This window comes from Ailuropoda melanoleuca, chromosome 12 (assembly GCF_002007445.2).
Source record: "Ailuropoda melanoleuca isolate Jingjing chromosome 12, ASM200744v2, whole genome shotgun sequence".
Taxonomy (NCBI): domain Eukaryota; kingdom Metazoa; phylum Chordata; class Mammalia; order Carnivora; family Ursidae; genus Ailuropoda; species Ailuropoda melanoleuca.
Window position 1 is genome coordinate 75,406,488 of NC_048229.1, and position 12,138 is coordinate 75,418,625.

At 47.0% G+C, this 12,138-nt stretch overlaps 1 protein-coding gene across 1 annotated transcript in view; it reads left to right on the plus strand.

Annotated features, from left to right (window-relative positions):
• Positions 1-417: 417 nt before the first annotated feature.
• HSD17B2 (hydroxysteroid 17-beta dehydrogenase 2) overlaps positions 418-12,138 on the plus strand; it is a 76,246-nt gene continuing 64,525 nt past the window's right edge. Inside the window, exon 1 of the mRNA XM_002917727.4 lies at positions 418-908. Within this exon, the coding sequence (XP_002917773.2) occupies positions 641-908 (268 nt within the window). The 5' untranslated portion in view covers positions 418-640. The remainder of the gene's footprint in view (positions 909-12,138) is intronic.

Genomic DNA, 12,138 nt, shown 5'->3' on the forward strand with positions numbered 1-12,138 from the left:
ATCTTCCCTCACCGTCCAACACTTCAGCCTGACACAGGCGGGAGACGGCATGCAGACACAAACAAAATCAGAACGGCCCTCCCCTTCCAGATCTTCCGAACCTGTCTGGTTGCCTGCATTTATGCATGGGCACACACGCACACACGCACACGTGCCCATGCTCCCCACCACCACCCCCTGGACCCGACCCCCAGTCCGAAAAAGAACTTGACAGTCACACTCGGGCTCCTAAAGCAGAAGACGTTTTCTGTGAGCTAAAAGGTTTTGTTGTTCACCGTTCAGATTGAATTCTGTCAATTATTATCCAACTAGTTATCTCGCCAGAGGTCACGATAAAATAACATGCGTGCGTTTGTTGTGGGTGTGTGTACATGTCATGTGTGCAGGTGGCGTTGGGGGAGCTCTTGAATAGGAAGTGCTGTGGTATTTATATGAAGCCGCTCACCAGCTTCAATGACCCATTGGAAAAAACGTGCCTGTAGGAGCGTACTTAATCCATGCTCATTCGAAGGGTGCCGGAGCTGCCTTCTCCCCCTCCCTTCTTGCCTCTCTGTTCATATAACCCAGGCTGCCTCCAGCCAGCCTTTGCCCACTTGCCTCGCTGGTCCCGAGTACACAAAGGGGCAGCGTGTCTCTGAGAATGAGCACGTCCTTCTCTGGGACTGCGTGGCTCTGCCCGGCTGTCACCGTAGTGCTGGGAGGAATAGCTCTTTGCCATCTCAAGAGCCCAGGGCGGGCTGGCAGAAAGGTGGTCTGCCTGGCTGGCCTCTGGGGAGGGGCTTACCTGCTGCTCAGCCTGCCCCTCTCCTGGGGCTTGCTCCTCTGTCTCCTGTCCTGTTTCCTCACGTACGCTTACCTGTCCGGTCAAGAGCTGTTACCTGTGGATCAAAAGGCGGTGCTCATCACAGGTAAGTGGACCGCACTGCAGTCCTCGCTCAGGGCAGAATCTGGTACTGGCTTTGCCGTTGCGGGACTTTTTCAAGTTAGCTTTGAAGAGAAACTACTTGGCACAGAGTAAATGAAAGCACATCCCAAGTGTCTTTCACCGTAGTGTTTTGGTTTGCTTTTTTTCAGGAGAGGAGCTGGAAGGGGCCAGAGGTAAGAGAGACTGACGAGGCGAAGCGCACCTAAGCCATGATTTTGTTCATCCCCCAGGATAAGGGAGAATAAGCAAACCTCTGGTATTTCGTGCGCTTTGTTGTACCCAGGAAAGCCACATAGGTTTCTTCAGACTTAAACGGAATTTTGCTCTGAGATTAGGGTTTGGCTCTGGTCTAGGCTCGGGCTCTTCTTGTTCGTTAGATGTGCAAGAAAGCCTGCAAAGCCAGCCTCTCCTTGTACTTTGCTGTACTTTTTTTAAATATCGAAGGGACTCTTACCCAGGTTGGAAATTTCGCGGTTTGCCTGGCTGTGGTCAGGAAACTGTGCCTCATCTGAACCTTTTGTCTTCAAATCTGTCATTAGACCTCTGATGTTTCTTAATTGAATCAGGCTGGCAGTGTGTCCCAAGGGCGGTTAGCTGCCTTGTTAGCTCACCTGCCAGCGTTTTTCTTCTTTTGTGTTTCTTTTTCCACTGCAAGTGTGAGGCCAAATTAAATTCCTCCGTGTTGTAAAACTGGTTTGTTTGGTTGTGAAGTTTGAGCTCGGATGGGGCTTTAATTAGGATTACCCACCCAATCACCTAACCCAAAAAGTCCTGCCAAGGTGGGGCATCCATTGCAGAAGCATTTACCCCCTTACCCCCGAGGTCATCACCCTACACGCGCTCCCAAGGCTGTGACCCGCTGGGATGGAGGCAAACTTGGGGTGTGGATGGAAGCAAATCGGGGCTCTTCTCATTTCACCGAGAAAGGCAATGTCAAGTGACCTGTCCATTTTGCCTTTTACAAAGTTAACCCAATAACGAAATTCTCTCTTAAGATAAAATGCAGGTTGGCACTTGTCAGAGTTTTGGAATGCAAGGGAAAACAAGCTGCTTCATTGGGGCAGGGAGGTGGGGGAACAACCCAAACAGTTCAAAGGTAGAAAATACAGTTTTTCAGTGGGATGTTTATCTGATGAATGTCTTGTATCATCTGGAATCATGCATCTGGAAGATGGGGTGCGTTTTTCCACTTTTTCACTAGAATTCTTATGGGGGGCTGAGTGAAAAGCTCAGCAGCAGTCTAAAATTCTCTCTTCTACATGTAGTAGCAAGTACCCCTGGTCTTCAGAATAGTTGCAGGTTTTTATTTATTGTGCTTTCCCACTTGCCTGAAAGAAGATGGAACAATTAAGCATGCTCGAAAAAAAAAATAACATTCATACTGTGCTTGAGGATAATGGGACACGATCTCTTGGAAGTCCAAATCGTCCTGGAAAATCAATTTCAGGGAGCAGTACTTCTCAGGTTAATAAGTACAAATACCAAACTTTGGGGTAAATTCTGGCCAACTTCAAGGTGACTGAGAAAACAGGAATTCTCTCTTATTTATCTTGTCAATGTACTTTATCCTCTGTTTTTGAAGATGTAGGCATTCAGAAATGCACAAAACACACGCCCAAGTCAGTTAGCCTACATCAGCCTTTGAAATGTCCTGACTTGTGTTTTGTTGCGTGTAAAATGACTGATTCAATTAGGAACTCAAGCCCAGTGACTAATCCCTCCATGAACTGCTTAGCAATTAGACAGCTTAGAATTAAGAAAGGAGCCATATCCATTTAAGGATGGATGCAATGTCCCCTTAAGGTTCTTAGTCATTTTCACGAGGAATGCCACAGGTTTGGTATAATTCTAGAGAAGGTTTCCAGACCTTTGTACTAAATGGAGAGATTTAAAATGAATTCATCTAGTTAGAGCAGACCTCATTCATTAACAAACAAGTCACCATGACTTGGGATAATAATCTTTGTTTCAGGTCGGCTTATAAGTGGGTACGCACTTGAGTGTGGTTGAAGACCTGGGGTAGTGTACCTCAAAAGCCTCACGTTTTATTCCTTTATCTGCTGATTCAAGATTTGGAAACTTCTCTTAAAGAAATAATCTGAAATATGGACAAAGGGTAGACACCAAACAACATGGCATATTCACAACATTGTTTGGCGCCATCCTTTACAATCACGAAATATGAAAAGGGATAAAAATGGTGACAGGTTACCGTCTATCCTCTGGGTGTAACAACAGGCAAGCATTAAAGATCACAAAACGGGAAACTAGGCTAACGGGAGACCCAGGGGCTCCATGTGTTTGAATAAGACTGTACCCATGTCAGAGGGATAGGAAAACACTGAAGGAAATTGTGAATGGGTGGGTTTGAGTACTTGGATTCGTTCCCCGCCCCCCAGAATTCCTCCAATGCAGTTCTATTCCTTATATAATGAAAACATTTTAAGAAGAGATCATGTTAAAAGGATGAAGTCCATTCTAGTGCCTATTTAATTACGGACCCGGGTATAAGACAATTACAAAGACAAGTTGAAAACAGTAACTTTTATCTTGGAGTCCCTTCCTTCATTTTGCTAAGATATTCAAAGTTCTTTTGTCTCAGAGACATATAATTATAGTAAGAAGAAATAAGCAAGCGTAGAGCTTCTGAAATGTCATATTTGTCTTTAAGGCACCTGAAGTTCAATTTTTTTTAAAACATTTTATTTATTTATTTGACAGAGAGAGAGAGACAGTGAGAGAGGGAACACAAGCAGGGGGAGTGGGAGAGGGAGTGGCCGTTCAATTTTTTTTTAAAACATTTTATTTATTTATTTGACAGAGAGAGCGAGTCAGTGAGAGAGGGAACACAAGCAGGGGGAGTGGGAGAGGGAGAAGCAGGTTTCCCGCTGAGCAGGGAGGCCGATGCAGGGCTCCGTCCCAGGACCCTGGGATCATGAACTGAGTCGAAGGCAGACGCTTAACGACTGAGCCACCCAGGCACCCAGTCATTTGATTTTCTAAATGACTGTGAAATTAGTGAAGAGCAGACCATATGGTTGCAATAGCACCTCAGGCACAATATAACGGAAAAAACAATGTTGAAGTCTGACAGGCGTGGGTTTGAATCCTGCATTTAACTTTCCTTAGGCTGCATTCTCCAGAAGCAGGGCTTGAGATGAGGATTTGTGTGAAAGGAATTTATTAGGAAGGTTTCCAAGGGACACTGGTCCGGGAGTAGGGAAAATGGGCAGGGAAGGAGAGTAAGACAAGCCAGGGTGCAGCTTCAAGGGGAATTGGCTGAGGGTCATGTTGGCTTAATCGCGGGGCTGATCTGGGGCCAGTGGGGGGTCACACAAGAGAGCTATCCCCATGGAGGGCCAGGGGGCTGTAGTCCCAATGCCCTCACACCTGTCAGTCATTAGTTAAGGGCTGGCATCCCACCTCAGGGCTGGGGAGGTGGGGAGGCTTTAACTCCTGGCACTTGAGGCTTTCCATGTCCTCCGGCAGAGGGAGCGCTGGTGTCCTGGGGCAACCCTGGGAGGAAGTTGCAGGTGCTGGCTGCTGAGAGTGGAGAACTCCATGGATTAGAGCACGCAAGAATGGCCAAAGGATCTGGGGCAGTATGACATTACGTGTTACACACCTCTTAGTAGCTGTGTGACCATCGGTACCCAGATCTGGGCTTTTGAATTTCCATTTTCTCCTCTGTAGACTAGAAATGACACTTCTCTCTCTCTCTCTTTGTCTCATAGATGGCTTTAGTGGGTGAGACAGAGGGAGAGGGAAAGAAGGAAGGAGGAAAAGAGAAAGGAAGTGAGGAGGGAGGTGATTTTGTGCATCAGGTGGAAAGGAGAAAGGCTGAAGAGTGGGATTAGGTAGAACAAAGAAAAGTCTGATAAAGAAATGGAGAGAAAAAAACATTCATTTATTTATGCAAGAACTATTTATTGAGTGTTGAGTGTGTGCGGTGTACTGTCCAGAAGCAATGGGGGAAAAAAATTAAACCCCACGCAATTCCTGTGTTGTCAGGTGATGGGATCAACGTTTTCAGTTTCCCTTGACCTTTGACCACTGGGTTTCTCCTTCTCCTCCTCCGAGGTGGTGCGTTATCCTTCTCAGCCTACTCTTTGAACTTGGTGGAAAACGCAAAGTAACTTTGATTTTCTGCCCTCGGGCCCTTCATCCTGGCCCCTCCATCTTTCCCAGTCACCTCGATTCAGCATCTGTTGGGTGCAGGGCACACACCTGGAGGGCTTCACAGTCTGCTGGGAGAGGTGTGGCCATACCTAAGCACGGCTGTGCGATGGCACACAGAAGTGCCTCCAGGAGGAGTCCTGAGTGCCTGGAGCCCAGGGGTGGGCGAGGCTCCTGCCTCGGAGGCTGGGGAAAGCTTGACCCAAAAGGGATCTCATTAGGAATTAAAAAGTAGCTTTCTAGAGGGAAAAGAGGAAGGTCTTCCAGGCTAATTGGTTAAGCAGCTACCGCACAACACAACTAGCACTCATTAAAACTTGAGTTGGATAATTAATTGGAATTTTCAAAAGAGCGTACAATGGGGGATGGGTGAAAGGCTGGAAGAAGGATCTGTGTTATGTGAAAGTCCTTATTTTAAGCTCCAAACAAAGGGTCCTAGGTGGCTGGTGACCCCTTCTGGGACTTATTAAATTGTCCAATTAAGGTTCTAAAACTGAATACTCTTGGCATCCGCTTGGGATTTGGGCTCCTTTGGAGCCAACATCAGATTACTAAGATGGATAAATATTGACAGCGGGCCATGGGACTAAGAAGTAACATCTCTGTGCTCAGAGCTTTACATTTTATGTTTGAGTCTCACAATCCTAATCACTCACATCTTGTGAGCAAGGGTACTACGCGTCCAGAGTCACTGAGCTCCCAGGTAGCAGAGGTGGGCTGAAACCGGATCAGACCCACCTGCCACCCAAAGCCGCGCTCTTAACCACTGTCATTACCGGTGTTACTGACTAGCTGTGGTGTCTAGGATATAAAATGCGTTCGTTCAATCAGCAAGTAAATGCTGAAGATCTATTCTGTGTACAAGACTCTGCTTGATGCAGATCTTGGCAATTGTGTAGATGCAAGAGACCCAGATGACAGAAGACAAAATGAAGGGGCCACGGAGTACAGACGGAGGCCCCGGTTAGGTTTAGAGAAGGAGCCTGGAGAAACATGGGCCACATAGTGATGGTTGATGCTACGAGGGAAGAGGTCGTTGAAGTCTATAGTAAGGAATCGATACGGTCGGTCGTGAGCCTATAATCCAGTCAGCCTATGGAATTTTTTTTATATGAGCACATATCCTGTTTTATTATTCAGTTTAAGCTTTACCTTAGCCCTCTACAAAGAAACACAAAAAGGTATTGCTAACCCAGGTAATGTTGTGGAAGTTGGAATGGTGATTTTATTAGGCATTCTAGATGACATGTTTCGATTAGGGGAATGAAAGCCCCCCCCCCCCCGCAAATGTCTTGTAAGCTGTTTGAGGGCAGGGGTCAGGTCTCTTTCCTGACCATGTCTTCCTTCTTAGTCTGAGCCCAGGAGAACTAATACAATGTTAACGAGTGAATGAGCCATAAGCGAACAAACTAAGCTGGTGTAACATCCTCCCCTTTTTGTGGTCATTGGCTGGATAGAATGACATTGCCTCAAGCTGTCCACGTGCTTAGGTCCTTAACTCTGCTCGTTCTTTTTGCTACGGTCACCCGTGTAGAAAGGACAGCGTGACATGGCCCAGCTCTGAAGGCCCCATTGTTCTACAGTGACTTAATCATCGGCTTGTTCTGGACAGAGCTCTGCGATGACTTGGTTCTAAACGCTCCTGCTTACCCAGGATGTGGAGCAAACAGAAAATCCTCTGGCCCCGACCAGGCTATTAAAACTGCTTTCCCCAGGGTCACAGGTGTCCTAATCCCTGGAGCTTGACTTCCCTTCCGGCGCTGCTGACCCTATTTTCCTTCCTGACACGGCCTCCTTTGCCTTCCAGGATGCTACATTTCCATGCTTACCCCCACTGCTCTGTCCCTTGACTCCTCCAAGTTCTCCTTCCTGCCCCCACCCCTCATAAGATGGCCCGTACAGCTCTCTCTGTCCGTCTTATCCCCCTACACTCTCTACCATGGAGCTCCCACGTGCTTCTGTGCTCTCAGCAGTCTCGATATGAGGCCTGGTGGATCTGTGGTTTGTGTACCTGACACTCTTTTGAACTCCTGGCTCATGTTTGCAGGATTTTAAGCTAAAACTTTAAATCTGGCATGTTCTAAAACAAACTTTTCATGTTCTCCCCTAAACCTTTTCCTTTTCTTAATTTTTCGGGTTCTTACCTTTCCCCCAATTCTGTCTATTCTACCTCTTTCCCATGCCTGCTTCCATGTCTTTATGTCGCCATTTCCTGTAGATTCTTTTTCTCCCTTACTGATGATTTCTTCATAAAGTCATTTTCCTTGGTCTATTGCCCCATGTGCCAAACCTCCCTATACCCCCAAATTCCCTGCATTTCCCTTTAGGACCTACTTACACCTCATACTCTCTTCCAGTTTCCATGTATGGCTCCCCCTGCCACCTATATTCGGGTGACGATCTATCTCTGTGTCCTCCCCAGACTGCTTTCCTGCACTCTGCAGCCCGTACCCACTCCTTCCTATCTCTCCCGAAATGTACAAGGGTCCACCTGTCCCTGACTGCCCTCGCTAATGGCCCCTGAAATCCTGCCGTCAGCCCAATACTCCCTACTCTGTTGACGGCACTATCCCCACCCACCTTTCTGCCCAAGTCGGAGAATTCATAGCCACCTTTGAATCTTCCCATCAATCCACCCAAATCAGAAACTGGAGAGTTCTCCCTGACTCTTTCTTCTCTTTCTACCTTACCCAGCCAGTCTTTATTCATAACTTGGTGACCTTTCACTGCCTTTTGAATTTCTCCCCTCCTTTTCCTTCCACTGACACTCCCGGTATTAAGAGCTTCTCAAGTGGACTCTTGTAATAGCGTCTTGGTCATTATCACTGCCCCTCATTTCTCCTTCTTCATCCTGTATCCAGGATAAGGCTTCTCTAAAATATAAAGCTAATTGGTGCACACGTCCGCATTAAAATGTCTGGTGTGCAAATGTCCTTGACAATAGAGGTCATATCATACACTACATCTCTGCTCTCTCAATATCCAGGAAAGTTATGGATACCTATTAGCTTTTCAAAAAGTTACAAGCTATCCAAGCCACTGTACTTAAAAAAAAAATTACTACCTTTAAGACAGGTCAAGAGTTGCCAGGGAGGGAAAACCTGAGTTTTTCAGAAGGTTCTTGGTGCAAAAAAGTTCTTAACTCAAAAAATGATCAGATTATCTTTGTCTATACCTTCAAGGCCATAGCTGCCTTGTCAGTTTGTTTATGTCAGTCTCAACCTTAATTACCCTACAGAGTATGGAATTCTCTATGCTCCCAAGGACGAACCCTTTCAAGGTGCTGCTCCTTTGCCCCATACCCCAGCTTTTTGACTTTGGTGTTCGATGCTAGGCTCTCCGAGTCCGGAATTAGATTAGATCATAGGGTGTCAGTATGTATGTGCTAGGACATGGTGTGGGAAAAGGTTCTGAGGCAAAGCCATTGGCATCCGGTTAGCAGGTAGATGGTTCAGATAGTTCTGTTGTACTGAACCAAAAAGACATAAGCAGATGACCTGGAATGAGGGAACTCAGTAAATCCAGGTCCCAAAGAGGACAAGATGGGGGCCAAGTAAGCAGGGAGCAGTGATGGAGTGGAGTGGGGGAACCTGCCCAGCCTGGACGATCCAGTGACCCCTGGGACTTCCCTCCCACCCATCATCACACAGTGGTGTCTCCTCTTAAACACAAGACTCACTACAGGCAATACTCCGGCACTCCCTGACTCTGCCACATCACGAGATCCTTCCTCTGTGCTCAGAAATACCAACTCCCATTAACTTCATGCCATAAGCAGGACATTGGAAAGATATGTGTCCACTGAGGAACAATTCTAAAATTCAAGAACAGAAGCCATTAAGAACCTTGTGTTGAATGCAGAGGACTCAAGGTTGTGGCCCAGGGGCATTTTAATTTGAGTCAGTGCCCAACATGGCTTTAGACCGAATAGAACCCAAATTCCACTTTTATAAGTCAAAGGCTCTGCTAGGTCAATGAAACACTGGAAAAGGCCTGGGTTCCATTGAATCCTATTTTCTAAAGACTTGTGTTACCTGAAGTCCTGAGGCCTACAGAGTCAAACCAAACCCAGGCATCACTAAGAAGGTGATTAGAGAGGTATGTGGGTGGCTCAATCAGTTAAGGGCTGACTCTTGATTTTGGTTCAGGTCGTGATCTCAGGCACATGAGATCGAGCCCCACGTTGGTCTTCAAGCTGGCTGTGGAGCCTGTTTAAGATTCTCTCTCTCTCTCCATCTTCTTTTGCCCCTCTCCCTGCCTCTCCCTCTCTTAAAGAAAAAAAAAAAAGGATGCAATTAGAAACAAAACCAAAATTCTATTCCTTTCTTAAAACAGAGCCATAACATACGTGCACCTAATTGCAGGTCTGGTCACTGTCATTTGCGGTGGGAAGGAGGGTGCAGTGGTTAAGACCACACACTTTATTTTTTATTTTTTTATTTATTTGACAGAGATAGACACAGCCAGGGAGAGAGGGAACACAAGCAGGGGGAGTGGGAGAGGAAGAAGCAGGCTCATAGCAGAGGAGCCTGATGTGGGGCTCGATCCCACAACGCCAGGATCACGCCCTGAGCCGAAGGCAGACGCTTAACTGCTGTGCCACCCAGGCACCCCAAGACCACACACTTTAGACAGTGACCAATCTGGCTACCAACTCCTGCCTTGCCACTCACTAGCTTTCTGACCTAGGTCAAGTGAGTTAACCTCTCTGAACTTCAGTTTCTTCTTTTCAAAATGGAGCTAATCATAAGACCGATCTCCCTGGGATTACTGCCAGGATGGAACGAAATCACACACATAAAGGGCCATCTGCAGGTGGTAAATCTCATCCTGAGCCAAACAGGGCTGCCTGAGCGTACTGATCAGATAGTCAGAAGATAAGGCTGCTGAAAGAGCCCCCCAACTCTGGAAAGAGAAGAAAGCAAGGGAGCATGATTGCAACAGGCCCTGGAATATGAGACAGAGGAAATCACCCCCTCAGAATCCTCCTTCCCAGCACCCACACCTTCTCTCCCTTACAGTTTGAGAGCAGCTTTAGACTTAGAGGCAGGAAGTGTGTGTTCACACAGATAGTAAGCCAATAACCATCTGAGGGGAACATCATTACAGGACAACAGTGTAGGGATTGGGGTTTCACTGCATCCTATTGCCCAGGCAGGGTTCGGCCACGTGCAAGGGGTCCCCCCTCTCCCGCTCCCCTCATTACAGGTCAGTTGTGATATTGGGTTGGTGGGGGGAAGTGGTGAGGGGGAAAAACATCTCACTCTGTTATTGTGGGGTTTACACAACCAGTCATCTCCCATTGTTCTTTTCAGGATCACCCCTTTCATCCCGTGGGGGTTGTTTGAACAGCCCCAGTGATGGAAAACTCACTACCTCCTCAGGAAAATCATTCTGCTCTTATACAATTCTAATAGTTGTAAATATCTTCCTTCTAATGAGCCAAAATATGCCTCCTTGGAACATTCATCAATGCACTTAGTTCTGCCCCTGGAAGTCACATAATCTAATTAAAGCACTCTTTTTCATGAGAGCCCTTGAAAAATGTGGAGACTGTATCATATCATGGCCAAATCTGCTTTGAACTAAATCTTCTCATTCCTTTTACCATTCTCCCCATGGCTGGGTTTCCAGAACTTTCATTATTCTACTCAGTCTTCTCTGGACCATTTCCAGTTTCTTGTCACTCCTTTGAGATGTTGACTCAGACTTAACGTCCTATGCCATCTTGGTATGAGCAACGCAAAAGAGACTGGAGCTAATGAGGTGAAATGAAATTAGAATAAATGCGAGGTTCTTCATTGGATGTTGTTGCTTTGTTTGGTAGAGTCAATCCATAACAGCCCTTTCTCCCCAGCTTAGTTCTGAACTGATCGAGATAGGGAAGCAAGGCAGGTGTGGATGGAGACGTCAGCTTTATTCCCAACAGAAGTATTGGAGAAAGTGTCTTGGACGTGTGGTGTTCATGGTGTATCCACTCAGGAAAGGGTTGAAAAGTCTCAAGCCTCGCCCACAGGGAAGGGCTTGCATTGAAGGGCTACGCCATCCCAGCCCAACGGCATGGGCGTTTTGCCAGCTGGGAGATCCTGAGGAAGAGCAGAAAGCTTCCATGTGACCCTCTGGCCTCTTGAGTTCTCTGGTCCACTTCTCAGTCCTGACTGCTCTGAGGTGGTGAGTTTGTGAATTGTTCTGAATTGTCCTTTTGGCTCTTCTCCTAGAGAGACAGGAGACCTTTTCATCGACTGAAACATTCTTGTCCTTTTTTTTAAAGATTTATTTATTTATTTATGTGAGAGACAGCCAGCAAGAGAGGGAACACAAGCAGGGAGAGAGGGAGAGGAAGAAGCAGGCTCCCAGTGGAGGAGCCCAATGTGGGACTTTGCTTAACGGGAAGGGACTTCCCTTCTCAGGGATCACGCCCTGAGCTGAAGGCAGATGCTTAACGACTGCGCTACCCAGGCGCCCCCATTCTTGTCCTTTTTGGCCAAACTCAGCAGATACTTCGCTCCACCTCTGCAGGGGAGGAGAGAGCAGGCTGATAGAGAGCCGCCTGGAGTGTCACACCGATAGAGATCCTTCCATACTGAAGGAAGCATAGCAAGTGGGGAAGAAGTGTTCCCCCTACTACTGGGCTCTGAAAACCAGCTCTCTGGATGGAGGATGCTGTCTCAAAACCGCAACTTGTATGACAGAGGTCCAGGGAGGTGTGACTGCAAACTTAAATGGAGGTCAATGGCGAGCTGTTTGCCCACAACCTCTCCCCCCCAACCTCTACAAGTCCCCCAAGTCGGACCCTTGGTTTCACTTCAGGTAGTGACGTCATGGGTTGTGAGATGGAGCCCTGCGTCTGGCTTTGCGCTCAGGGGGGAGTCTGCTTCAGATTCTCTCCCTCCGCCCCTCCCCCACTCATTCTCTCCTTTCTCTCTCTCTCCCTCTCTCTCTGTTTCTCTCCCTCTCTCAAATAAATAAATAAATCTTTAAAAACAGAGAAACACATACACAAACCTTCACTCTTAAGATGCACAGTATCTAAATGA